General features: G+C 46.0%; 1 protein-coding gene across 1 annotated transcript in view; it reads left to right on the forward strand.

Annotated features, from left to right (window-relative positions):
- Positions 1 to 25,275, forward strand: part of kif6 (kinesin family member 6) — a 664,853-nt gene that overhangs the window by 235,624 nt on the left and 403,954 nt on the right. The window contains exon 11 of the mRNA XM_078542714.1: positions 21,849 to 21,954. Within this exon, the coding sequence (XP_078398840.1) occupies positions 21,849 to 21,954 (106 nt within the window). The remainder of the gene's footprint in view (positions 1 to 21,848; positions 21,955 to 25,275) is intronic.

Consider the following 25,275-nt stretch of genomic DNA (forward strand, 5'->3'; position numbering starts at 1 on the left):
GGTCACTGTTGTAAACCAATATCCTACTAGTTATTAACGAATTAGTGAATCTTTTTTTGTAAAGATCTCCTTAAATTAACATTTTTTGCTGTGCGAAACTACTGACCAAATTTCATTGTAAAGGGAATGAACCATAACAAATAATACAGCTTGGTGTAGATATGAAATTGGGAAGAGAATAAGGAATACTCCAAAAGATCACAGGCCAAGAAACAAATAGCTGTTGGTTAGAGATGAGGAGGTAAACACTCTGATGCTGCTCACATGCTGATGTGTCAGTTTGTTTTTTCATCACTACAGCAGGAATTTAGTCCACTCTGATGTGCTACATGAGCAGAATTTTCCAGTTTGACTCAAACTGAAGTATCTTGAGCTATCAGAATCCACAATATAGGAAGGCATCCTGGAGGATTTATCCCATCTCTAATTTTTACATGAAATACTGAGCCAGAGTGAATGAACTCTATGCTAGGATATTTGGCATCAGTAGTGAAGTAGACCATAAAATATCCCTTTTGTATTGACAATGTTTTATTATACCTGACTTGTGCCTGACAGCTTGGTTGCCAAAATGCTGGAATTGGTTCAATGAGTCAGGGACAGGAAATCAGGAAATTACTGTGCAAAAGAGAAGTACAAAATAGGCTTTTGCAGAAGTAACAAAGAGGCTTTACACAGGCGAAAGAAAGGACTGCTTTGTTTAGAGCTGTGGCTGGAGCAATTTTTACTAATTGTTTTCTCATTTTGTTGAAGTAACAGTTGAAGAGATTAAAAAGCATATGCAAACACACACACCGGAATTTTCTACAATGTGCCTGTTGCTGCACTAATTACTTGGAAACAAAAGCAAACTGTATGTCTTGGAGACGTGCCAGGCCCTGCTTTTGTATCTGGTAGTGTAGGAAGACTCAACTTGTATGGATCTAAGTAGATAATGATTGCATATTGGGCAGCAGCAATTGGCCTGTTGGTAAAACTATTTTTTTAGATGAGCACTTAAAAGTACTGTTTTGAAATGATGCACGCTGGTGAGGCAAAGTAACCTACAACATCACCTGTACGTTTTATCCTGTGTTTAATATAATTCATAGTGAGATGCAGGATACAGTGTACTTATTAGAATTACAATTAGATGTAGGAAACACATCTAGCACTGAAATTTGGGGACACCTTTGTGAATCTCTGTTTCAAAGGCAGGGAATTTTAAAAAAGGACGAATTTATATCACACCTTTTGTAGCCTTGGCACATTCGAAAGTGCTTTAAAATTAATCAAGTACTTTTTTTTTAAGCGAACGCAGTGTTGAAATGTAGAAAGTAAAGCTGCCAATTTGCCCACATGGCAGCATAGTGGTTATGTTAGTAATGCAGAGGTCTGAACTAATGCTTTGGAGAGATGAGTTCAAATTCCACCACAGTTAGGAATTTAAATTCAATTGATTAAATAAATTTGGAATTCAAAGCTAGTATCAGTAATAGTGACCATGAAACTCATTGGCAATCCCTCGTGTTGAGGGGATTCTTCTTTGTGGATGGCTGAATGGAAATGAGATGTTATTGTTGACTGTGGATTTGCAGATGCCTTATGAGCCCTATCTTAGCCTTGAAGGTTCTCCCACAGTGAGGATATCAGTTGTTGGCTGGTAGAGGTGGTGGAGGATTGTTGGCTCAAGCAGCCGACCTCTCTTTCCATCTCTCGCCATTCTCCCTCAGTGGCTACTCTTGTTGACTGGAGGGTCTTGACACCATTTTTGATGATGGATAGTCATTTTCATCACGATTGGGCATCTGTTTCCCATGTGTTGATGTTAATAGAGCAGGTGTCCATGGAGGGTTTGGGATTGTCTTTGAAAGATTCCCTTTTGTTCCTCTCTGAATAGTGTTGCCGGAGGTCACCGGTAACGGTTATTGGGTTAGTACACAGAGGAGATGAGTCAATTCTCTCTTAACTCTAAATTCGCTTTATTCACATCGTTAGATCATCTACATATAGCTTATACCTTTGGTTAAATATAGACATGCAGTTTACAGCAGGTTATACAGTTTTATACCCAAAACTAGGATCTAAATGCACATCCACTAGGTTTCTCTGACACTCCCTGAGTGGTCACAGAACATAAAAGCTAATACCCGAAAAGGAGAGCTGGCCAGGCGTTCCGTTCTCTCTCTCTTGCGTCTCTACTTTGCTGACGTAGGTTCTTCTGCTTCTGCAATGGTTGGTCTCTGGAGTCTCGCTGCCCCACGCCTGAAATCCTCTCAGTATTATACTGAATCGTATCTCTTCAAGGAGTGCTGTCTCTCTTCCCGTTGGTTTAGGCCTGCTTGCCTGATCTGTGGCATCTTCTCCATTGGCTCTGTTCCAAGACTTGCAGGATCACCTCGTTTCCCCCTTTTCTAAATAAGGACTTAGCACATTTCCTTTGTCTTCAAGACAGTCAGCTACTTCAGAACTGGTTCCAGCCAGTTTGGACCCAGTGACTGGAGTCAGGTTTCAAAAGTTATTCAGGCCAGCAACTGGACTCAGGTTACTTCAGGTCAAAAGTTGCTTTTGCCTGTGTCTGGCAGTTCAGCTGCAGCCCCTGGCCAACAATAGGTTTCCTGGCGTAGGTCTAGAGTATCTAAGTAGCCTTGAGTCTGCCATTCTGACAATATGTCATGTCCCTTGTGGCTAATGATTTTCATGGCCTTTATACATGGCATGTCTGTGTCTTGGAGGACATTCCTGAGACCATCAGATTGTCATAAATACCCATCTGGCTCACTAAGGTCCTTTAGGCATGGAAATCTGCCATCCTTACCTGTTCTGGAAGAAATGTGACTCCAGGCCAGCAGCAATGTGGTAGACTCTTAACTGCCCTCTAAAATGACCTAGCAATACACTCAATAGTATTCAGAAAGGCGGTTCACCACTGCCTTCTTGAGGGCAGCTCGGGACGGGCAATAATGGGCAACGATGCTCATATCCTAAAAAATGAAGCTAGAGAAAAAGGAAAGCGTGTGGAAACAGCAGTAAGATAATGACTGGATAATCTGTTTTAATGATGTTCGCTGAAAGGAAAATAGGGAAAGGCTGGGAACTTGGAGACCTGCTGATTGTAGTGCAGGGTCTCATTTAAAAAACCTGTTGCAGCCTTCCATACTATAGCCAGTCAAATTGACACTCTGGTTGGTGGATGGAAGGGCTAGCCAGCAGCAGGAGGCTGCACAATGATCCCCAGCAGTTAGTGTGAGGCTCTGCTGCAATTGGGATAGCGGGGTGTATCTTGCCACGATTGGGAATTGGGGAAGAAGTCTGGTTACAATCGGACAGAGAGGAGGGTGGACCAGACCAAGTGAGCCCCAAGGCTCCTCCTTGCCCACGAGGAAACTTAAAAAATAAATCTTAAAAAAACTTTAAAATTTTGCTTGTGGTCCTCACTTAGTCTAAAATCAGGGCCATCTCTTTGGTGAGGGTCTTTGGCCTTTGGTAATAGGAAGAGAGTCCATTGCAGAGGGCCCCAGTTAGAGTCTAAGACAGTAACCAAAATGTTTATATTTATTAAATGCTAAAATAAGCTTTTTATAAAAATTGAAAATTATTCTGCATTGCTTAGGAATTCAAACTCCCTGTCTACCTAAAGTTGAAGTGTTAAATGTCTCAAGTGTTTTATCATTTCTAGGGTTATTTTGAATCAATCCTCCCTGAAATGTACTTCTCACTACACCTTTGGGAAAACGGAGAGTTTGAATTTCCAAGCAATGCAAAAGAATGTACAATTTTTAGAAAAATATCTAGATGTATTCAATTGCTTGGTCTTGACGGACCACAAGAGGTGTGAACTATGGAGCCTCCGAGGCAAAATATAAAACTTAAATTAGCATTCCTATTAATCTGCACATATCTCAATATGGATACTGCTCTGAGTTAGGTTTTATCCACTGGTCAGCCAGCAACACTGACACTTCCAAACCTTCCAGTCCCATAAAATTCAAATGAGACAGGCCAGTGAACTAAAAATATTAGCACAAGTAGGACTGAGCTGGCTGGACTTCATGGAATTGATTGTTGGAGCTCAGTGACCTGTTGGTAATTTTGCCATCGACACGATGCCTTTTATGATGTACTACAGCAAGTTGTCAAAAGGTCTCGAACAATACATTTGAAACCCATATCCTCTACCTTTTAGAAGAAAAAGGGCGGCATGCAATTGGGAACACCAACACCTGTGAGTTCCCCTAAAAGTCATACACCATCCTGCTCTGGAAGTATATTGACTCTCCTTTATCGTCGCTCGGTCAAAATACTGGAGCTCTCTCCTTAAAAACGCTTTAGGATGTACCAACACTACACAGACTGCAGCGGTTCAAGAAGGCAGCTCAACTCTACCTTTGCAGGGAAATTAGAGCTGGGCAATAAATGTTGACCTTACCAGCAATGCATATATCCCATGAATGAATTATAAAAATCTTGGTCTGAACATTTACAAAACTTATTTATCATTTTATTGGTATGTTAGCAATTATATTGTTAGCTCTTTGTTTTTAATTGGAGTGACATGGTTTGATCCAATAGTAGTTAATATTAACAGTTAATCCCAAAGAATAAGCCACAGTTGCTGCTAAGATAGATTCCATTTGTACAAATGCAACCTAAACTTTCATTAGGGGTTTTGGTTGACCACAGCCCACATGAATTAATGATTTATATCTGATCCATAGAGATTTGCATAGTCTAAGTACTTGAAGGATGATGTTTCAACACTTCCAAACTATAGTACTCGAGTGTATATTTGAACGAGCCAATTTGTGCCCGAAAGTCGATGGGCAGTCCTGAGTGTTCGTCTAAAAGAAAAGAAAGAGAAACTTTACTATAAAAAATAGGGACAGAGTGGGCAGCCCTTCTTTCCATCTGTGGTGCAAAAAACTGCCTGCAATTTTATGCCACCATGAGGCTCTGATCTCTGGTGTACCATCAGAGGGAGGCAGTAGGTGGGGATTGAGTTATCTCACAAAGGTATGTATGCATGCATGCATCCATGGATTTATGTGTGAAGAATAAGCATGTAAATGAGAAATAGGAAGGACGGGTCAAGGATAGATCCTTGAGGGGCAGAGTTAGCTGTGCAGGAACAGGAAGAGAAGCCATTGCAAGTAATATACTGCCTATGATTAGATAGAAAAGAATTAAATCAGTCAAGAGCAGTCCCACACAGCTGGGTGACAGTAGAAAGGCATTGGAGCAGGATGATGTAGTCAACCTGAGGTCAAGGCTGAGTTAGATTTTTGGTCGACAAGGGAGTCGAGGGTTACGGGGAGCAGACAGAAAGTGGAGTGGAGGCCACAATCAGATTGGCAATGAATGGTGGAGCAGGCTTGAGGGGTAGGATGGCCTTCTTCTCCTTGTGTTCTTGTGTTCAACCTTGCCAAAGGCTGCAGACAGATCGAGAAGGACGAGGAGGGAAAGTTTACCTTTGTCATAGTCACATAGGATGTCATTTGTGACTTTGATAAGAGCTGTTTCGGTACTATGGTATATGTGGAAACCTGATCGTAGCAGTTTGAACCTGAGTTCTGGGAATGATGGGAATGGTTTTGGGATGCAATAATGTGAAAAAGGACTTTGGAGAGGCAAGGGAGGTTTGAGATGGGATGGCTTGCAAGGACAGTGAGGCCAGATGTTTTTTTTTAGGAGAAGGAGAAGGGGGCAACACCTGAAGCGGGAGAACTTTTACAATTTTGGCTCATCTGGGAACCAAATTGTGTGATCGGCGTTTTAGTGGCAAAGGATCAAGTAGAATGGGAACAAAGGTGTGTCTCATGGAGAACATGAGCTGAGAGAGGGCAAGAGGGGAGATAGAAGCGTGGGACGGAGCATGAAAGGAAATTTCACCAGATAGGCTGGTGAAAGCGTAGGACATGGCAGAGGTAGCTGATCGGATTGTCTGATTTTATTGATAAAGAAGTGCATGAGCTCTTCGCACTTCTCTTTGGAGGTGAGGGTGGAGGATATGGGAGTGGAGTTTAAGAATACTGTTTGCAGTAGAGAAAAGAAGCCGAGGGTTATCATTGCTTTCCAGGAGAATCCTTGAATAGCGAGCAGTTTTAGAATTTGGGAGCAGGACCCAATAGTGATTTAAAAACAGAAAATGTTGGAAAAGCTCAGCTTCAGCACTGAAGGACGTGGAAGCCTTGTGAATGGAAACCATAGCAGTTGGACACGGCAGGCGGGAGGGCAGTCGGCTCCGCGTTTCTCGGATGAGTGCCCCACAGCCCTCCTGCAGGAGGTGGAGGAGGAGGCCTCCCCCACCTCACCAAAAAGGCCTGGGAGGAGGTGGCATCTATGGTCAGCAGTCACGACATGGTGAGGCGCACATGGGTGCAGTGCTGGAAGCGTTTCAACGATCTATGATTCGGAAGGGTGAGTACCGTGTTGGCATAGGTCACTTTGCAGAACAGTTAAGAGCTGCCCATCCCCCTACGGACCTTGGAGGCGTTAGAGAGTGAATGGCAAATGTCAATGAGGCAGGAGCTGGCCAAGGGGGTGAGCCTTGGTTGCTAGGACTGAGTGCCTTGCGGATCCAGGGTCACAACTCGGCTGAGCCCTGCGAGGTGTTCCTCAGGTGGGATTGGCCAGGCTGCAATGGCAATGCAGGTAGAGAGTGGACTAATCAATGCTTCTCTGCTGTTTCAAGAGAAAACATCCCAAAACAATGTTGAGAGGTCGCGGACTGACGGGGGATCCCCACACCACCTCATCCTCACACGATATGAGCAGTAGGCCCTGGAGCTGGAGAGGTGCCATGCACCTCGGTCAAGCGGCCGCGGTGAGGTTGGGGTGCCAGAGGAAGGAGTCTAGTGCACTGAGGTGAGAAAGTTAGTTATTGTAACCATTCCAGTGTTGTCTCTATATTGATGTGAGTGTCGAACCTGGAATCCCCATTGAGAATCGAAAGATGAGGGCACCATGATGCCTATCTCTGTCTCATCAGGGTACCAGGCATGTACAGTAACAGTGCCATGACCTAAACTAATGAAATGTCCTTCTTCTCCCTTTTAGGCTTACCTGCAGCCGTTTGTTATGAGAGGCCTGAAGGCCTACCCCTGACCCCTGAGGACCACCGTGCTCACCACACACCTGCATCACAGCATCTCTGTCAAGCAGGCACCAGCGCAGATACCAGCACCTCAGTGGGCATAACGTCGCCATGTAATCTATCAGTGCAGATTGGTGAGGGCACTTCACACTCGCTTGAGGTGCAAGCGGGGGCAGAGAGTGCCCAGGCCGCCGGCAGCCAGAGGACTGCTGGGGACCAGGACAATGCTAAGTCGATGGCTGATGCTGGACCTCTGGAGTTGTCCATGAGGCAGCAGATGCCGGATGTCCAGCAGGGTGTGCGGGAGGATCTGGCGGAGATACATGAGGGAATGCGTGCCATGGTATTCGTTGTGGAGGAGTCCCTGCTGAGCATAAGCACTGCGTTGACCCTCATGGCTGAGCGCAATGTCTCTTCCATGGACAGAGTGGCGACTCTCATGGAGAAGCTTCTCCAGAGTTTCAATTAGGGGTTCCTGGGGATGCGCTCGGACCTGCAAGCCCTCACACCGGCAATGACCTCAGCTGGTCAGTGTCAGTTGGGAAATGGATTGGGTACCCAGTATCTCAGTTAGGTGCCCGTCCATCAGTGGTGACAGGGAGGTCCAAAGCGACTTGACTTTAGCGCACGTGCTGCCTGTCGTCTCTGCGGGCTCCTCTCAGGGCGCTCCGGATGATGTCAACAGCTTTTCCTCCCCTCTGCCAGTGACCCTGGCATCTGATGAGGCTGCGGCAACTGGGGAGATGCCAGCCATGGCACTGGTCGCTCCCTCCCAGGCGGGGCCAACACAGGCTCCACGGGCCAGGTGACGCTCGCCATGGTCATAAGGCCAACAAGACAGCAGAGTGAGCAGGCTGTCTCCAATGCTGGTGCCAGTGAGGGGGGAGCACTTAGACGTAGCACCCGCAAGCGAAAACTTAAAGCACCTTAAGCACAATATGGCCTTATCACGGGTGATATTTGGTTTCCCCATTTTTCTTTTATTTTTTTAATGGTGTGATGGAAAACACCGGTTAATGTTAATTTATGCAATGTTTCGCATTCACAAGTAAATGAGATGTTATTTTGTGCAACTAGCCTCTGCATGCTTCATTTATTCTGTAGGTGCAGGATAGGCCATGATGTTATGATGGACGTGTGATCCTGAAACTACATTGCAATGGCACAAGTGTATATTGTTGACCAAGGAACTGGTTCTGTCAGGGATTGAGTATGGAGCCTGCAGCCCTGGCATGTGATGGTTCTTCTTTGGTCGTCTAGCTGAAGGAGCATTTGATCAAAGCACCTTGGGTGTCCCTGCCTCCCTGGAGCTTACGCAGGTCAGCATCTATGCCTTCAGCGTTCTCCTCACTGTGCTTGTCCTCTGAGCCACTACTGGACTCATCATCTGTTGCCTGTGCAGCTGTGTCAAAATCTTTTACCACCACTGCATCCCCCCTTGCCAGTGCCAGATTGTGGAGAGCACAGCATGCAACCACTATCAGTAGCACATGATCTGGGGGGGTAGTGTAGTGCAACCCTTGAACGGTCCAGGCATTGGAAGCACAGTTTGAGAAGACATAGAAACTAGGAGCAGGAGTAGGCCATTCGGCCCTTCGAGCCTGCTCCGCCATTCATTATGATCATGGCTGATCATCCAACTCAATAGCCTGCTCCCGCATTCTCCCCATACTCTTTGATCCCTTTCACCCCAAGAGCTATATTTAACTCCTTCTTGAAAACATACAATGTTTTGGTCTCAACTACTTTCTGTGGTTGCGAATTCCACAGGCTCACCACTCTCTGGGTGAAGAAATTTCTCCTCATCTCAGTCCTAAATGGTCTACCCCATATCCTCAGACTGTGACCCCTGGTTCTGGACTCACCCACCATTGGGAACATCCTTCCTGCATCTACCCTGTCTAGTCCTGTTAGAATTTTATAGGTTTCTGTGAGATCCCCCCTCATTCTTCTGAACTCCAGCAAATATAATCCTCATCGACTCAATCTCTCCTCATATGTCAGTCCCGCCATCCCAGGAATCAGTCTGGTAAACCTTCCCTGTACTCCCTCTATAGCAAGTACATCCTTCCTCAGATAAGGAGACTAAAACTGCACACAATATTCCAGGTGTGATCTCACCAAGGCCCTGTATAATTGCAGTAAGACATCCCTGTTCCTGTACTCAAACCCTCTGGCTATGGAGGCCAACATACCATTTGCCTTCTTTACCTCCTGCATGCTTACCTTCAGCGACACCCAGGTCTCATTGCACATTCACCTCTCTCAATTTATAGCCATTCAGATAATAATATGCCTTCCTGATTTTGCTACCAAAGTGGATAACTTCACTTCACATGGTTCTCTCTACCACCACCCTTGTGGAGGCATGGCTCTTTTTTAAATTCATTCATGGGATGTGGGCATCACTGGCCTGGCCAGCATTTATTGCCCATCCCTAATTGCCCTAGTTCAGAGGGCATTTAAGAGTCAACCTCATTGCTGTGGGTCTGGAATCACATGTAAGCGAGACCAGGTAAGGACAACAGATTTCCTTGCCTAAAGGGCAGTAGTGAACCAGATGGGTTTTTAGAACAATCGACAATGGTTTCAAGGTCAGTCATCATCAGACTTTTGTTCCAGATTTTTAATTGAACTCAAATTCCACCATCTGCCGTGGACAGGATTCAAACCTGGTTCCCCAGAGATTTACCCTGGGTCCTTGGATTACTGGTCCAGCGACAATACCACTGCGCCATCACCTTGTGTTGTACCGCTGCTCGGCCTCTGTTTTTGGGTGGCGAAGAGGTGTCATGAGCCACCTTTTGAGGAGATCGCCCTTGTCACCCAGCAGCCATCCATCCAGTTGGGCTGGAGCACTGAAGAGCCTCAGCAGCTCGGAGTGCCTCAGGATGTAAGCGTCATGGGAACTGCCAGGGTATCTTGCACACACTTGCAGATTCTGCATCTTGTGACCACACACCTTCATGGAGTGGAATCTCTTCCTATTGACGAAGGCTCCCGGCTCACCCGCTGGCACCTTGATGGCCATGTGTGCAGTCGAAAGCACCCTGGACGTGGGGGAGTCCAACAATCACTGCAAAGCTAAAGGCAAAATACCGCGGATGCTGGAAATCTGAAACAAAAACAAAACATGCTGGACAAACTCAGCATGTCTGACAGTATCTGTGGAGAGAAAGACAGAGTTAACGTTTCGACTCCGTATGACTTTTCTTCAGAGCTAAAGGGAAGTAGAAATGTGGTGAAATATATACTGTTTAAGGGGGGTGGAACAGGTGAAGCTGGATAGAAGGCCAGCGATAGGTTGAGGTAAAGGAGAGATTGCGAAATATGTCATAAACATAAGGTCAATGGGTTGTTAATAGTGGTGGTAATGGCTAAAGGAGGTGCTAATGGTAACATTAAGAGTGGAAAGCAGAATGTGATAATGGTAGGACCAGGGTAAGTACTCTGGGAAGTGACAGATGGCCCTAGTAGGGCTGAGGTGGGGGAGGGGACGGTGTTGAGAAAAAAAGGCTAAAAGCTGGGGATAAAACAATGAATAAAAATGGAAATAAATTTAAAAAAATAATAATAATGAAAATAAGTGAGATAAATAAATAAATAAAATAACAATAAAAATGAATGACAAAAAAGGGGGGGATCAAAAAGGGGTGGGGATGGAGGAAAGAGTTCATAGTCTGAAGTTGTTGAACTCAATGTTAAGTCTGGAAGGCTGTAATTGGATGATGAGGTTTTGTTCCGCCAGTTTGTGTTGAGCTTCACTGGAACATCGCAGCAGGGCAAGGACAGACATAAGAGCAGGATGGTATGTTGAAATGGCAAGCGACAGGAAGGTCTGGGTCATGCTTGCGGACAGACTGAAGCTGTTCCGCAAAGTGGTCACCCAGTCTGCGTTTGGCCTCTCCAATGTAGAAGAGGGCACACTGGGAGCAGCAAATGCAGTAGGAGAAACACCTTTGGTCTGTCCGTAAGTATGAAGAGTCATATGGACTCAAAACGTTAACTCTTGTCTTTCCTCCACAGATGCTGTCAGAATCACTGCGAAGCCTCTGGCTCACTCTGTCTGGCTGGCCTCATCCATACAGTAATGAATGAATCTCAATGCACGCCTGAACAGAGCATTTGTCACCAGTTTAACGCAACTGTGGACTGCTGATTGGGAGACTCCGCAAAGAATACCCCACTGACCCCTGGAACGCGCCGGAGGCATAGAAGTTGAGGGCCACTGCGACCTTCAGAGCCACTGGCTTGGGGTGTCCACCCACACAGTCGGAGCTGATTTCAGGGCTGATCCTCTGATAGATGGAGGTCACTGTCTCCATTGAGAGATGGAGCCTCCGTCGGCATTGCACCTCAGACATATTGAGGTAGCTGCATCGCCACTTGTAAACCCTGGCAGCAGGATAGTGGTGTCTTCTGTGGCCCCTTCCACCTTGGACTTCCAGTTGGCCCTGCGCCCTTTGAGCCTGCGCCTCTCCTCCCACAGGTTGCTCCCTGGAAGCTGAATAGGGGACACCTGGCCTCCCCCCCATTCTGGCCCTCACTTCCTCCTCAGAGGAGGTGCCACCAGCATAGACAAAAATCCTCATTACCAGGGTAAGGGAAGGCTGCCTGATACCTGGAAGGCCCCATGTGACGTGAATCCTCTGGAGGCCTGGAAAACAACACTGAGTCCTGAACTGAAGCCTCTAAATTCTCTGAATGCAGCTCGGAAGCAAAAAGAAGCTGTCCTATCACAGAAGCAACTGAAGCAAAGAGCAGCCAGTGATATCCTGCATTCCTTACTAATCGCTTTGACAAGGCCGCTGACCCCTCTTATCCCGCCTGTGGAAGAGGTTTTGCAAATTGTGGCCTGCCCGTTTTGCCCATGCGATGGCCTAAAAATCACATGGGCTACGTAAAGTCAGAGACAATTGGTGTCTCAAGGGACTTAACTGACCATTTAATTAATGGCGGGCGCGCCTCCATCTCTATCGTGCGCCTGCCTAGCGAAATATTGCAAGATTGCGCGTTGACATCGGCACGCTTGGCTGACGTCAATGCGCTTTATTTAACCCTTGAGCATGTCGGCCGCGCGCCTGCCGGCTCAGCTAAAACTTCTGCCCCGTGTGTATCTTTGAGCTTGCGCCGTGACGGTTCTTTTGGAGCTTCCTCTTTGGATGTGGTCTGGGGGCTCAGACTGGTGCTCGACTGGCTTGGGTTCCTCAGTCTGCTGGTTCCTAGAAAATAGAAAATAGAGTTTCAGTTGATGAGCATGAGCTATGTAAGACTGCATGTGACTTACTGTGCATGTCAGGATTTGATGAAGTGATGAAGCTGTGATCTGTACTAGGTTGCTGGGAGAGGCTGATATCTCTTTCCCCACAGGAGCAATTCCTTTCCTCCCAAGCCAGCTCGGCTGCAGCCTCCTTGAACTGGCCATCCCTCTCCTGGTCTGCGGTCTTTTGTGCTTGTTGTGTGCCAGCTTGGCCTGTATGAAAAAGAAAGAAAGGCATATGATGAGAAGGGATGGAGCAGAGGCTGGGCGAGATGCACATTCCCTGTATCTGGTGAACTCTCCCCAGAAGGGCCAGTGGATGGAGTGTGATTAACATGATAGATGGGATTGTGGTGATGTGAAAGTCTCGTTGAGAGAAAGAGCGTTGATATGTCCCCCCCGTTAATAGTTGTGTGAGATCCCTGAAGAGTGTCGCTGTTTGAGTGCATGATGCCATAATGAGAGTTTGATATTGGAAGGAGTTGAAGGATAACTTACCTTGGTGGAGCGGATGAGATCATTCACCCTCTTCCTGCACTGGATGGCATTTTGGGCTTGGTTGCCAATCGTGCTGACTTGCCTTGCGATGGCCTTTCAAGGCTGCTGCACTCCCTGCAGCCACCCCTGGGATACAGGTCTTGCCTGTGCACCTGCAATCCTCTGATCAAAGCCTGAAGGGCCTGGTGAGTGAAGCGGGGTGCTGCCTTCTTCTTGAGGCCTTCAGCCTTCTTCTGTGGCTATAAGACATCTCTGCATGTGTCCAGAAGACAGGTAGACTGGAGAGAGTGAGATTGTGTGTTAGACTGGTGCTTAAATATGGCGCCCGGACCTATGACTCCGCCAGCTGACACCGGAGGGATAAATCAGCTCCCGACCAGCCAGGTCATTCAGACCAATACTTGCCTGTACATAATTAATAACCCTCCAAGTGCAGAATCAGGCTCGAGTTCCCGCCATTCCGGCCAGTGGGGTGGGCGCCACCAAAACCTCCCGCCACGACACTTAATCTCATAAATGGAAAATTCCACCCAATATTTCTTTTCCCTGTGGTCGCTGCACTGTAAATCCTTCTATTCTCTATCCCTCTTTTTACAGTATGAATGCAAATGAGACAATGTTGCCACCTTCCTCCTGCGTTTTGTGTGTGCAAATAAACTAACCCTTTGAGCTCATCGTATCTGGGGCAGAATTTTCTGCCTGTCGGGTGGGCGGGTGGGCGGGCAGGCCCGACCCAATCTCCGGCGGGAGGGGAGCTGATTCCTGCCGGAGAAGGGGGCCGCACCGCCATTTTACGTGGGCGGGCCAATTAAGGCCCAACCAGCATGATGTCCGGCGGGAAGCATTATGCGCTTCATGTGTGGGCGGAGGGAATCCATAAAAGCAAGAGTGCGCTCTTTCGCGCATGCGCACACATCTCGCTGAGGCTAAGTGCAGCCTCAGGGAGATCGCTTACACTTTTAAAAATATGAAAAATAGAAAAAAAAAAATTCCCTATCATGTACCCCTCATGTGACAATGTCACATGAGATGGGACATGTTCATAATTTACAGAATAACTTCATTAACATTTTTAACACCCTGCATGAAACCTCATCCCGCCGGTGGATGAGGTTTCATGTTTTCTCTATTTGCCGCCGGGGCTCCTTGCCTGCCTGCCAACCTTGAGTTTGGATGGGCAGGTCCTTCAACTGTTTAAATGATCCTGTCAATGGCCTCAATTGGCCACTGTCAGGTCAGCAGGCGCACAGCTGATTTTGCTGCGTGCCCGCCTTCCTGCAAATTTAAATGGGGCAGGATGACGTCGGGGGTTCTGCCCAACGTCATCCCGTGTCATTTTATGTGTCGGTGAATGGGCCCTGCCCCCTGCTCGCCAACGGCAAAATTCTGCCCCTGGAGTTTTCTGTGGGGTTATTAACAGAAAATTGGATCACACCAACATTGAGGGTTTGGGAAATACACCACTGCTTATAAAGGGGGAAGCAAATCAAAAACGCATTCCTGTTTATGGATGGGCGGTGAGAGGAGAAATTAGTGCTGTTTAAATTAAACCCCCCCCACCCCCCCACTGCCTCCTGTCCATAACAAATAAAGTAGAGAAAGAAAAGCTGCCCCCTTACCTAATGGTACAAGGATTAGGATTCAGAAAACAGATTTAAGATTTTGGGCAAGAGATAAAGGATGGATGTGAGGAAGAACTTTTTTATCCCTGGAACCTGCTGCCTACGAGACTGGTGGGATTGGAGACAATCAATGATTTCATAAGGAATTTGGATAGTGTAGGGAGGGGCCTGAAAGTCCCTTCCTGAGTCCACTTAGGTTCGGAGCCGTACTCTGTATGTAACAGGAATGAGTGATTATGACAAGTAATGTGTTAATACAATAATTTTATTGAATATTGAATAAAGGTTTGTAATAATAATGATATGACAATTATAATTGATAATACAGCAATATATAAAAAAAGAAAAATAAGTACAAAGAAAGATAACCTTATTGAAAAGAGAAAGCACTTTATATATATCAGAAGAAAAGAAGAAAAACAGATTTTTCTAAAGCACAAAGAATAACCCCAATTTGGTCTGTTACACGACAGCTCCTCTGATGGATACCTCCAATTTATACTGTTCCATGACAGCACCCTAAATTGTTACCATCTCCTTGGTCCATACATTACCAAGTCGCTAAGTAACCCCACGGGTAGGCATCACGGTCAGTCACTCCATTCCTGGCCCTTCCCATCTTCAGTGGTGACTATTCCACTATGGCTGTGACAACGAGCCCTCAAAGCAATGTTCCTTTTAAGCCCAACTTCTGGCTCCATTCCAGTCTTCCACGGCCTGAACAGTCCTTTTCCAAAACAAGCCTCAGTTCTTATCAATTCTTCTCACAGGCACTGCAGGCCATACAGACTTCGCAATATCGAAGTTGCTTACACATCTTTTGATGATGTCCTCCCATCTGTCATCCTTCAAGTGTTCAAACTTCATCTTCTGATGACCATATTAGGTGACCACCATAAGGCTACTCATCGCCCGGCCTGTAGTACAAGAGTCACAGAATGCAGTAAGAAAAAGGACTTATGATAAACAAAAGATAACTACAAACATGTCGTCTAAATACCGTTTCCGCCAACTCCAGCATGATGCCACCACCAAACACATCTTCCCTTCACCCCCCCTGGCGGCATTCCGTAGGAATAGTTCCCTCCGGGACACCGTGGTCCACTCCTCCATCACCCCCTACTCCTCAACCCCCACCTATGGCACCTCCCCATGCCCACGCAAAAGATGCAACACCTGCCCCTTCACTTCCTCTCTCCTCACCGTTCAAGGGCCCAAACACTCCTTTCAAGTGAAGTAGCATTTCACTTGCATTTCTCCTAACTTAGTCTACTGTATTCGTTGCTCCCAATGCGGTCTCCTCTACATTGGAGAGACCAAACGTAAACTGGGCGACCGCTTTGCAGAACACCTGCGGTCTGTCCGCAAGAAAGACCCAAACCTCCCTGTCGCTTGCCATTTTAACACTGCACCCTGCTCTCTTGCCCACATGTCTGTCCTTGGCTTGCTGCATTGTTCCAGTGAAGCCCAACGCAAACTGGAGGAAGAGCACCTCATCTTCCGACTAGGCACTTTACAGCCTTCCGGACTGAATATTGAATTCAACAACTTTAGATCTTGAACTCCCTTCTCTATCCCCACCCCCTTTCCGTTTCTTCCCCCTCCCTTTTGTTTTTTCCAATAATTTATATAGATTTTTCTTTTCCCACCTATTTCCATTATTTTTAAATCTATACCTTTAATGCCATGTCAGTCTTTCCACTCCACCCCCACTAGAGCTGTACCTTGAGTGTCCTGCCATCCATTCTTAATTAGCACATTAGTTTAGATAATATCACTACCTTCAAAACCTCTTTGTTCCTTTGTCTGTGACATCTTTTGATTATCTGCTCCTATCACTGCTTGCTTGTCCCTACAACCACCCCCCCCCCCCCTCAACTTCTCTCCCTCCACCCCATCCCCCACCTTAAACCAGCTTATATTTCACCCCTCTCCTAATATTACTCCGTTCTGTTGAAGGGTCATGAAGACTCAAAACGTCAACTCTTTTTTTCTCCGCTGATGCTGCCAGACCTGCTGAGTTTTTCCAGGTAATTCTGTTTTTGTTTCGTCTAAATACCAGCTGTGCATGGCCAGTATGGAAAAAACAAGGGGCAGAATTTTGCCCTTGATGGGCGGGTGGGCCCCACCGGCTCGGCAGCGGGCGGGCAGCTGATCGCCACCGCCGAAACGGGCCCCACTGCCATTTTAAGTGGGCGGGCCACCCGATGGGAAGTGCTGTGCACTTTCTGTGCCTGGGGGGGGGGGGGGGGGGGGGGGGTGCGCGGAGTGGGATTCCCCAACTGTCAGGGTGCGCTCTTTTAGCGCACATCTCCCTTAGGCAAAATGCCGCCTCAGGGAGATCACTGAAAGGCTGGCAAATATAAAAAATAGAACAATAAGAAATTCATGAACATGTCCCCCTCATGTGAAAATGCCACACAAGATGGGGACGTGTTAATGAAATAAACAAAAACTTTATTAAACGTTTTTAAAACTGCTATTAAACCTCATCCCGCCACTCGATGAGGTTTATAAAAAAAATCACCTTCCCGCCTGCCCGTTGGGCCTGTGCCCCGAGCCAAAGTTCACATGGGCCCCTCAAAATTGTCGACGATTGGCAAGTTAAGGGCCTTAATGAGGCCTTTAATTAATAGCGGGTGCGCGTCCTGCTGCATAGCGCGCCCGCCGACCGAAATATCACGATGCCGCACGCTGACGTCGGGACGCTCGCGTGACAGCGCGTGACATTTTAAGCGCTGGCGTGCGGGCTCCGCCACCCGCACATCAGCCAGAAGCTTCTGCCCAAGGTCTGGGAAAACAGGTCACTACTGATTATTATTGACTAATTAATCAAAGTTCAATCATAGCTCGGTTAAGATCAATGTAAGATTTAATATAAAATAACTTTAAATATTCACTTTTGGCTTAAAATCAAGAGTAAAGCAGAAATAAAATGCAAAATACAAAATTGCAAAAATTAGTGTCTGCTGGCCTACATGCCTACAAGCCTACAGCCTCCCCCCTTTAAAATACAAATGACAACAGTATTTTACAATCAAAATGGCTAATTTTTGTAATTTATCCAGTTGGAATGATTTTTTTAATATCCTATTGGGGTTTCAAAACTTGTAGAGGTTGTAGCTCTAATTCAGTTACTCGTGAGGGCAGTCGCTGATATTTTTTATTTATTTGTTGCTGTTAGCAGCAGTTAATTAGCAGAAACAGAATGATCAGTAATTGAACAAAGACCAAAACGTGATATAATCCTAATCCATGGATAAATATTCACATTCATGCCCCAATTCCACAAATCCTCCCACCGTGTGGTAATTTTGATATCATTAATCATTTTATCAATATACTCATTATGTTGCTACAAGCGGGAGTTCACTTTCTGGGATTTAGCAATGCTCTCTCCCAATTGTTTTAGGTGTGGGACATCATAAACGAATCTTTCCAGAACCTCTTGTAATCGCCCTTTCACCCCATCTTTTACACTAATTTCTGTGATATTGTGATGGTAGATATTCATCAATTCTTGATCTCCAATTCTGACAGGTCTTTCTGGGTAAAACAAAAGGTTGTTTCGGGAATTGGGCATGGATTTTCGTATCCATAATTATATTCCTTTTCTATAGTGGTAACACAGTATTCTCCCTCTCCTACATATGCAGTTTGAGTCGGCTTTAAATCAGCTCTCACAGTTTCCAATGTACAATTTAATTGTGTTTGATTAAATCCACATGTTGCCTCGGGGTGGCCCCTTATCTTGTTTGGGCGCACAATCACTTCTCTCTGTGTGTTACACCCTTCCATCGAGTTCCTAATACATAATCTCCCGAATTCATTGCATATGGATAAGTATCATGATATTGTATATGACTTCTGTCCTGAGTCAATCCTATGGCCAGGATTTTTCCTAAGGCTGGCGGGCTGGGCGGGGTCGGGCGTGGAGCCAATCGCCTCTCGCGATCGGCGCTGCGCCACATATTATGCTGGTGGTCCAATTAAGGCCCGCCAAGCTTAATATGCGGCAGGTAGTGCTCAGCGCTACCTGTGTGGAAGGGGGGAGAAGGGAGGGTTGGGGCCAACACTCTTTCGCGCCTGTGTGCGAAAGAGCGTAGCAATCTCCCTGAGGCATGGAGCTGCCTCAGGGAGATGGAATGGATAATAAAATAATTAAAGAATTGAATTAAAAATGTATTTAAACATGGCCGCTCATGTAACTATGTCACATGAGTGGGGACATGTTTTTATATTTATGAAAACTTATTTATTTCATAAAAGCTTCAGGAAATCTCATCCCTCTCATGGATGAGGTTTCCTGAAAAACGCGAAGGCCGCTTGGGCTTTTCGCCTGCCTGCCAACCTTAAGGTTGGATGGGCAGTATTCTCAAGTGGCTCAATTGATTTCTTAATGGCCTTAATAGGCCGTTTACATTTTGGCTGGTACGCACCATGGCGCGCAATGATGTCGGGACACATGCCTGACGTCATTGCGCGTCATTTTACACGTCACGCGTGTTGGGCCCACTCCTGCAAGCCGACCAGAAAATTCTGCCCTATGTTTTCCACCTGATATATTGGCAATGGTCCAGTCTCACCCGTTACTATGGGTAAATATAGAAATAAACCAATCATGGTCCAATGAGTAGTTTCATATTTGACCTGGACAGGGTAAGACTGAACCGATCCCCTGAGTTGGCAGGTTGTGATGCTATTTTTATAATTTGACAGGGAAGTTAAATGTTCATTAGTGATCCACGGGGGGATTTCACCCTCATGTATCTGCCTTGTACTCTCTCTCGAGCTTGTTCCACCAGCCAGGACCATTAAATAACATACGCATCATTTTGAGCTGCTTTTATCTTCCCTGATTAATTCATTGATTGCTTCTCCATGGTTCTCTAATTCACTGACTATATCCTTCAAGTGAATTGTCATTACCTGACCTTCCCACAATTGAGTGTCCCGATTGGTGTTCCCTTTCCAGAGAATATTTTTCAGATGTATTTTAAGATTTTCAATTGCACCATTTAAGTGGCCAGATCTATACTACTTATCACCGAAGCTCTGGTATTAAACCCTGTTGCTAAATCATTTATTAACTCCCTCTTGCTTCTGGGGTTATTTCTATTTGGAATATATATTTGTTCCCAGTGATCTGATCCTCCATTCAATTTTATGTCCAGCTCAATAACTTGGTGTAACAGATTTTTGTAGAGTGCCTGTGTTTTTGCCTTGCATCAACTTGGCAATGTCATTTCTGTCAAACTTAGCATCACAGGCACCACCTCTTGATGTAATTTATGATACAGAATCGTTCCCATTGGAATCAATACCAAACAATTTTTTTCATCCCTCCCTATACTGCGGATAATCTGGTTCACTTGCCCTAAGGAGTACTGAATGTGTGTTATAGTTCTTTAAAACACACTGTGGAGCTGCCCACTGCAACATAATCCATGTGTCCCCTTGTTCACAACTACGATCACAGTCAGGGCCACATGGGATAAGTTTGGTCCATAAAATGGGAGTCTCCTTCCCTTGGTTTGTTCTTCGTCTCGGGATGGGGTGGGGCGGGGGTTTGTCATACATTTTACCTCAGGGAGCACCCTTTTTGCTGACTGCTGGAACATCACCACCCGCTCTTCCCTCCCCACCTAAAAAATGTAGTTTTCTGAATGGAATTTACCTTGCCATTTAGACCAATATAACTGGATATAATTATCAAGTGGGCCCGTTGTCATTATTCTCGGATTATCTCCTGGGTTATAACCTCCCACCTTTTTCCATTTGCCACACTCCCCAACATGTATCAAAGCAACAATGTGGAATGTCTAAGGGGCAGAGTCATTTCAGATGCTGTCATAAGGATGGCTATGAACTTGTGACTAATCACTAATGTTTGGGCCCACATCTTCGACTGGCCATCAATCTGGATTTTTCTGAAAAATAAAACAAAATACATAGAGCTCTGTGGGTGAAAATTTTCCTTTTGCTTGCAGGCCTACAATAGTTGCTTGAAGGAAATAAACTTGCAGGGCCACAGGAATAGAGTTGAGGAATGGGACTGAGTGGATTGCTGGTGCTGGCCAGTTTCACCAGGGCAGGAGGATAGGGTGGCCAAGAGATCATGTTCAATTCATTACCAAGGCAAATTAAGATTGTAAAAGAGCTAACAAATAACTCCAGGTCTTTAAGGGGAATGTTCTGATTTTCACATGCATTGTTTGGGACAGACCAGCTGAATGGAAGTGGACGTACAATGGGCAGCCCAATAAATTAACTTGCCCCCAAGCTTGGGTGATGTTCGAGGGTCTTGTCAGCTTACCATCAACGTTAGAGACCACCTGATTTAGGTTCCTTTTGACTGAGTCCCTCTGACCCACAGTGAACGGCATGGTATAGCACTCACCCTGAGCTCCGTGCTAACATTTCCATTGAAAACATAATCTGGAACACTTAAACTTGTACCACCAATGAATGATACACATCTGCCCAAAGGTTTTACCGTCAATGTTGACAAACCCTTGCTCTCCTTTACCACCTCACACCACTTTTCTTGTCCTGCCATTAATCAAAGGAGTCTCACACATCTAGCTTCAAGTGCCACTATTTGCATGCTACTCAGAAAGTGCAGAGTTACAAGAAGAAGACATCCCAGCGATCTACTCAGTGCTCTGTGCAACACGGCCTCCACACTCGATAACCTCTAAATGATGCTCCCCTTGTGGTCTCGGATGAGGTGGAGGCACCCAGGTGACTTGTCTGCACCCGGGGCTGAGTTGCACATAGTGATCGTCCTTGACATGGAGGTGCCCATATGGGCATCTACTGAGGCTGCTATGTCTGAATCATTGCAGGGACAGTGGGCAATTAAGAAATATCACGTTGTTGTTGTGGAGTCACATATAGGCCACATCAGATAAGGATGGCAAATTTCCATCCCTGAAGGACATTAGTGATGTTCTGCGACAACCTGGTACTCTCATGAGACTGGCTTTTATTCCGGATGAATTAATTAATTGAATTTAAATTCCCCCAGATGCCATGGTGAGATTTGAACTTGTGTCTCTGGAGCATTAATTCGGACCTCTGGATTAATAGTCTAGTAACATTACTATTATGCTGCCGTTCCCCATAATCTTGAATCTTGAAGTACCAAGATAGAATTAAGTTTCTGCTTTTTGTCTCATTCCTCATCACTTGAGTGACCAACAACAACTATGAAAACTCAAGTGCTACATCATCCTGCCTTGCAATGCGTTTTACGGGCAAGGAAGAGAAATAAACAATCATGCTTTTTAATTTTATTAATCAACATTTGCTTCAGCAAAACTATGGAAAGCAAAAGGTGAGAGGCAAACCATCTATAACGTGATGGATTTTTAACATGTATTCTTTGGCTCAGGTTGGAAGAGCAGCTCAATATTTTTCTGGAGGATACTGACCCTGAGGCCTCACTTGAAGTTGGAGCTGACATGAGGAAGATTCAGCACTGCTTCCATCGATTAAAGGTCAGTGTGTAAGAATTTTAAGTTACACCCATTGACTAAAACTCGTGATGCTATTGCCCAATGCATTTTGAGTATTATCATCAGTTAGCCATTTCTAGTGAGTGACATCAATGTGTAGCAATACAGAGTAATATCAAATTGTGTCCAAATAATTAGGGTATGCCTGACATTTCCATAGGAGGATTCAGTTTGTGCAGTATCGGTGCAGTATTGTCAGCTGCCAATTGTATCAGTATTTTTTCCCCCTCTATAATACCTTGCTTTAGATTTGAAGGCTTATGACCGCTGTGGTGCACTGCTGGCAGGCCTCTGGTACCTTGTCCACGAAACTATCCTTTCACCTGGAAAGTGTTGGTTCAGCTGAAGGGTGGCATTACAGACAAACCTGATCCTGCCTCACAGAGCATTTGCACCCACCCACTTTCTAGCAGAAGTCTCTGGGAAGCCACGAGGAGCAGGAACTCAAGTCATTTTCCTCCTCTCCATTGCCCAAGAGCACTGACGCAATTATAACATGCTTACCACTGCCCTAGTTAAAGCCAGCAATGTCAGTTCAGTGCAGGGTTCAAAGCTGGGACCTTCTGGCATGAATGGCTCAGAATGACCAACTGTGACAGATGGGAAAATTTAAACTCCTGGCTGGAAAGCCAGTCAGAGGCATGAGTTATCTGCTCAAGAGGTGGAGTGGGAAGCCTGCTCCATTTGTAAATTGGAGAGTCTTGTACGATAAACCGTAGGTCTGACGAGCCGCCCCCATTGTCAGGTGTCTCCTTCTGACCCTCCTGTTCATGCTGTGGCTCCACTTGGCCATGTCCCTCCAGCTGAAGCTGCTTGCGGAGTCGCCTCTCCCTCCTTCGCCTCCTCTACTGCAATAGGACCCTGATAAAGGCAGCATTGAGCCCTGGATCCATGTCTGCTTTTGCCTTCTCTCTGAAAAACTACATTGAAGACATAATAATTCAAGGGGCAAGAAAGCAAAGCTCAGAGGATGACACGTTTGGAGACTGTAAGGGGCCCATGGTTTTTCGTGCCCTATTTGCATGGTGGCTGATGTCGCCTTATCTCTGAGACACTAGCACACATATCGAGGTGACAAAGATCGCAATGCAGATATGGAACACCTTGAGCCCTGTGTGGGTTGCTAAAGTTTAAGTGATATGATTGGCCCAACCTAGCTCTGTGCTCCAATCTCTGATGCGTCATATTAATAGCCTATCAGTTGCTCATGGTCAATTAGTGGATGCCCTTAGTCCCATTAGGAGTGTCACATCTGGTAAACACATAATAGGCCTTCATTGATGGAATGTCATATATGATGAAGCTGTGTCTCCCTCACTATTGCCTGCATTCCCAAATTCTGCATTCCTCAGTGTTACTCTTGAGATGCAGCTACTGTGATGTGTAGCCACTGAGTTCTGAGTAGCTCTTTAACAGTGCTAATAAAGCCATTGACTTTAAATGGCTTTCATCGCAAGGAGGTCTTCCTCCTTTCTTTCTAAGCAGACTCCTGCCCACTCCAGGGGCAACAAGAGGTTAGAGGGAGACCCCATAAGGGCCCCCCTCCTTTTTGCCCTTCCCCCGGTTGCCATTCCACAGCCCTCCTTCCCTGTTGACCCTTTGCCTCACAGCCCACCCCTATTTGAAGTGCTAGCCTCTGAAAGTGGAGGCCTGCACGAGTACCACAGCACAATATTGTTCCCCAGGACAATGAAAGCAAAGAGAAGGAGCAGTCCGACCCTACAACCCCAGCAGAATAGCATTCATCGCAACAAGACTGCGCAGTTCCACTCACCTCGAAGTTACCAGCGAACTGAGTGCACGCCACCCCTTTCCGAACAGGTTTGACGCCGAAGTAATTTCCTGCTGGTGTGATGGAAGATTGGAAGGCCTGATAAGGTTCCGGTGAGCAGCTGATTTAATGAACATTCGTGACATGCTAAAGAATGCAAATGGCATCCGTGCCACTCATCGGTGGGGTAACCGACCCACCATGAAAACACTGTTGGGAGAATTGCGACCTTGGCAGGTTTCCGATTCTTTGTCTCCCGCTGGATTCTTCGTTCCCGCCCGCCACGAAACCCGCTGCAAGCGGGATGGGAGAACTCTGCCCTATATCACTGTACCTTCACTGTCCCTGGGTCAAAATCCTGGAACTCCCTCCCTCGGAGCACTGTGGATGTACCTACACCAAATGGACTGCAAAGGTTGAAGAACACAGTTCACCAGCACCTTCTCAAAGGCAATTAGGGATGGGCTATAAATGCTGGCCTAGCCAGAGATGCCCACATCCCATGAATGAATGAAATAAATAAGCAAGCAGTCCAACTCTTGGACTTTAACTCCATTGAACGATGACTCTGATTTTGCGGAAGGAAAGGCTTCCACTGTTCATTATGCTCACAGCTGCCCACAGACCTTTTGTGGCCTTTTGAGCAGCAACTTACGGTATTTAAATGACCTTTTCATTGCAACGCATTTTAGGGAAGCTCCATGATGTGTGTGAGCAGGGAGAGCAACAGCATTCCTCCTTCACCAATCAGATTTGTTGGGTCCCTGGGACATGAAAAGAAATCCAGGACTTTATTCTTGACACTATTTTTTCAAAAAGTGGACTTCCTGCTGAACCAAAAAGATGGTTGCCATAAGTCACATGACCACAGGGTTGGCCCTTTGTTTCGACATTATCCCCAGGAGTTACAAGAACAAAAGAATTCCTTTCTCAGCCACTGGTATCTCACACCTCGTTGTACAGACCTCTTGTAATCACAAGAGCCAGAGGCTCACATATCGAAACTCATTATGCGTACAGAGTTGCTAACATTCATATCACACCTGGAACTGATCACATCCATTTCAAAGGGGAACCAAAGGGACATCATTTGCATCTGATTAGCTTACCTTGCTAGCGGAGTCAGTGTGGGTCTGCCTAGACAATGGCTTCCTGACGCCAGACCTTCAATGTGTGTGGCAACTCTTTCAACAACTAACGGCTGGGACATTATCAGTCCTGAAAACAAAGGCAATTCCAGACACTGGATAACCTTTCTTTTTGGAAGTCATTGTGGAGAAAGATGAGTCTTGAGTCACCATTTTGAAATCCCTGTATTCCTTTGAGAACTGAGAAATCCTCAGGCTGCTGTTTTTACATAAACTGGAAAGAGCTCCAGCAGCCTGGCTGTGCAAGCGGTCGATTACTGTCTCTCAACTCCACAAAGCCTACTTGATTTTGAAAGTCTCTATCAATGCCTGCCATGAGGCCTAAGTACAGAAAGCCCATCGTGCTGAGGCACCACTCATTTCAAGCATTTTTGCATTCTTATC

Source organism: Cetorhinus maximus, chromosome 5 (assembly GCF_964194155.1).
Source record: "Cetorhinus maximus chromosome 5, sCetMax3.hap1.1, whole genome shotgun sequence".
NCBI classification, from domain to species: Eukaryota; Metazoa; Chordata; class Chondrichthyes; order Lamniformes; family Cetorhinidae; genus Cetorhinus; species Cetorhinus maximus.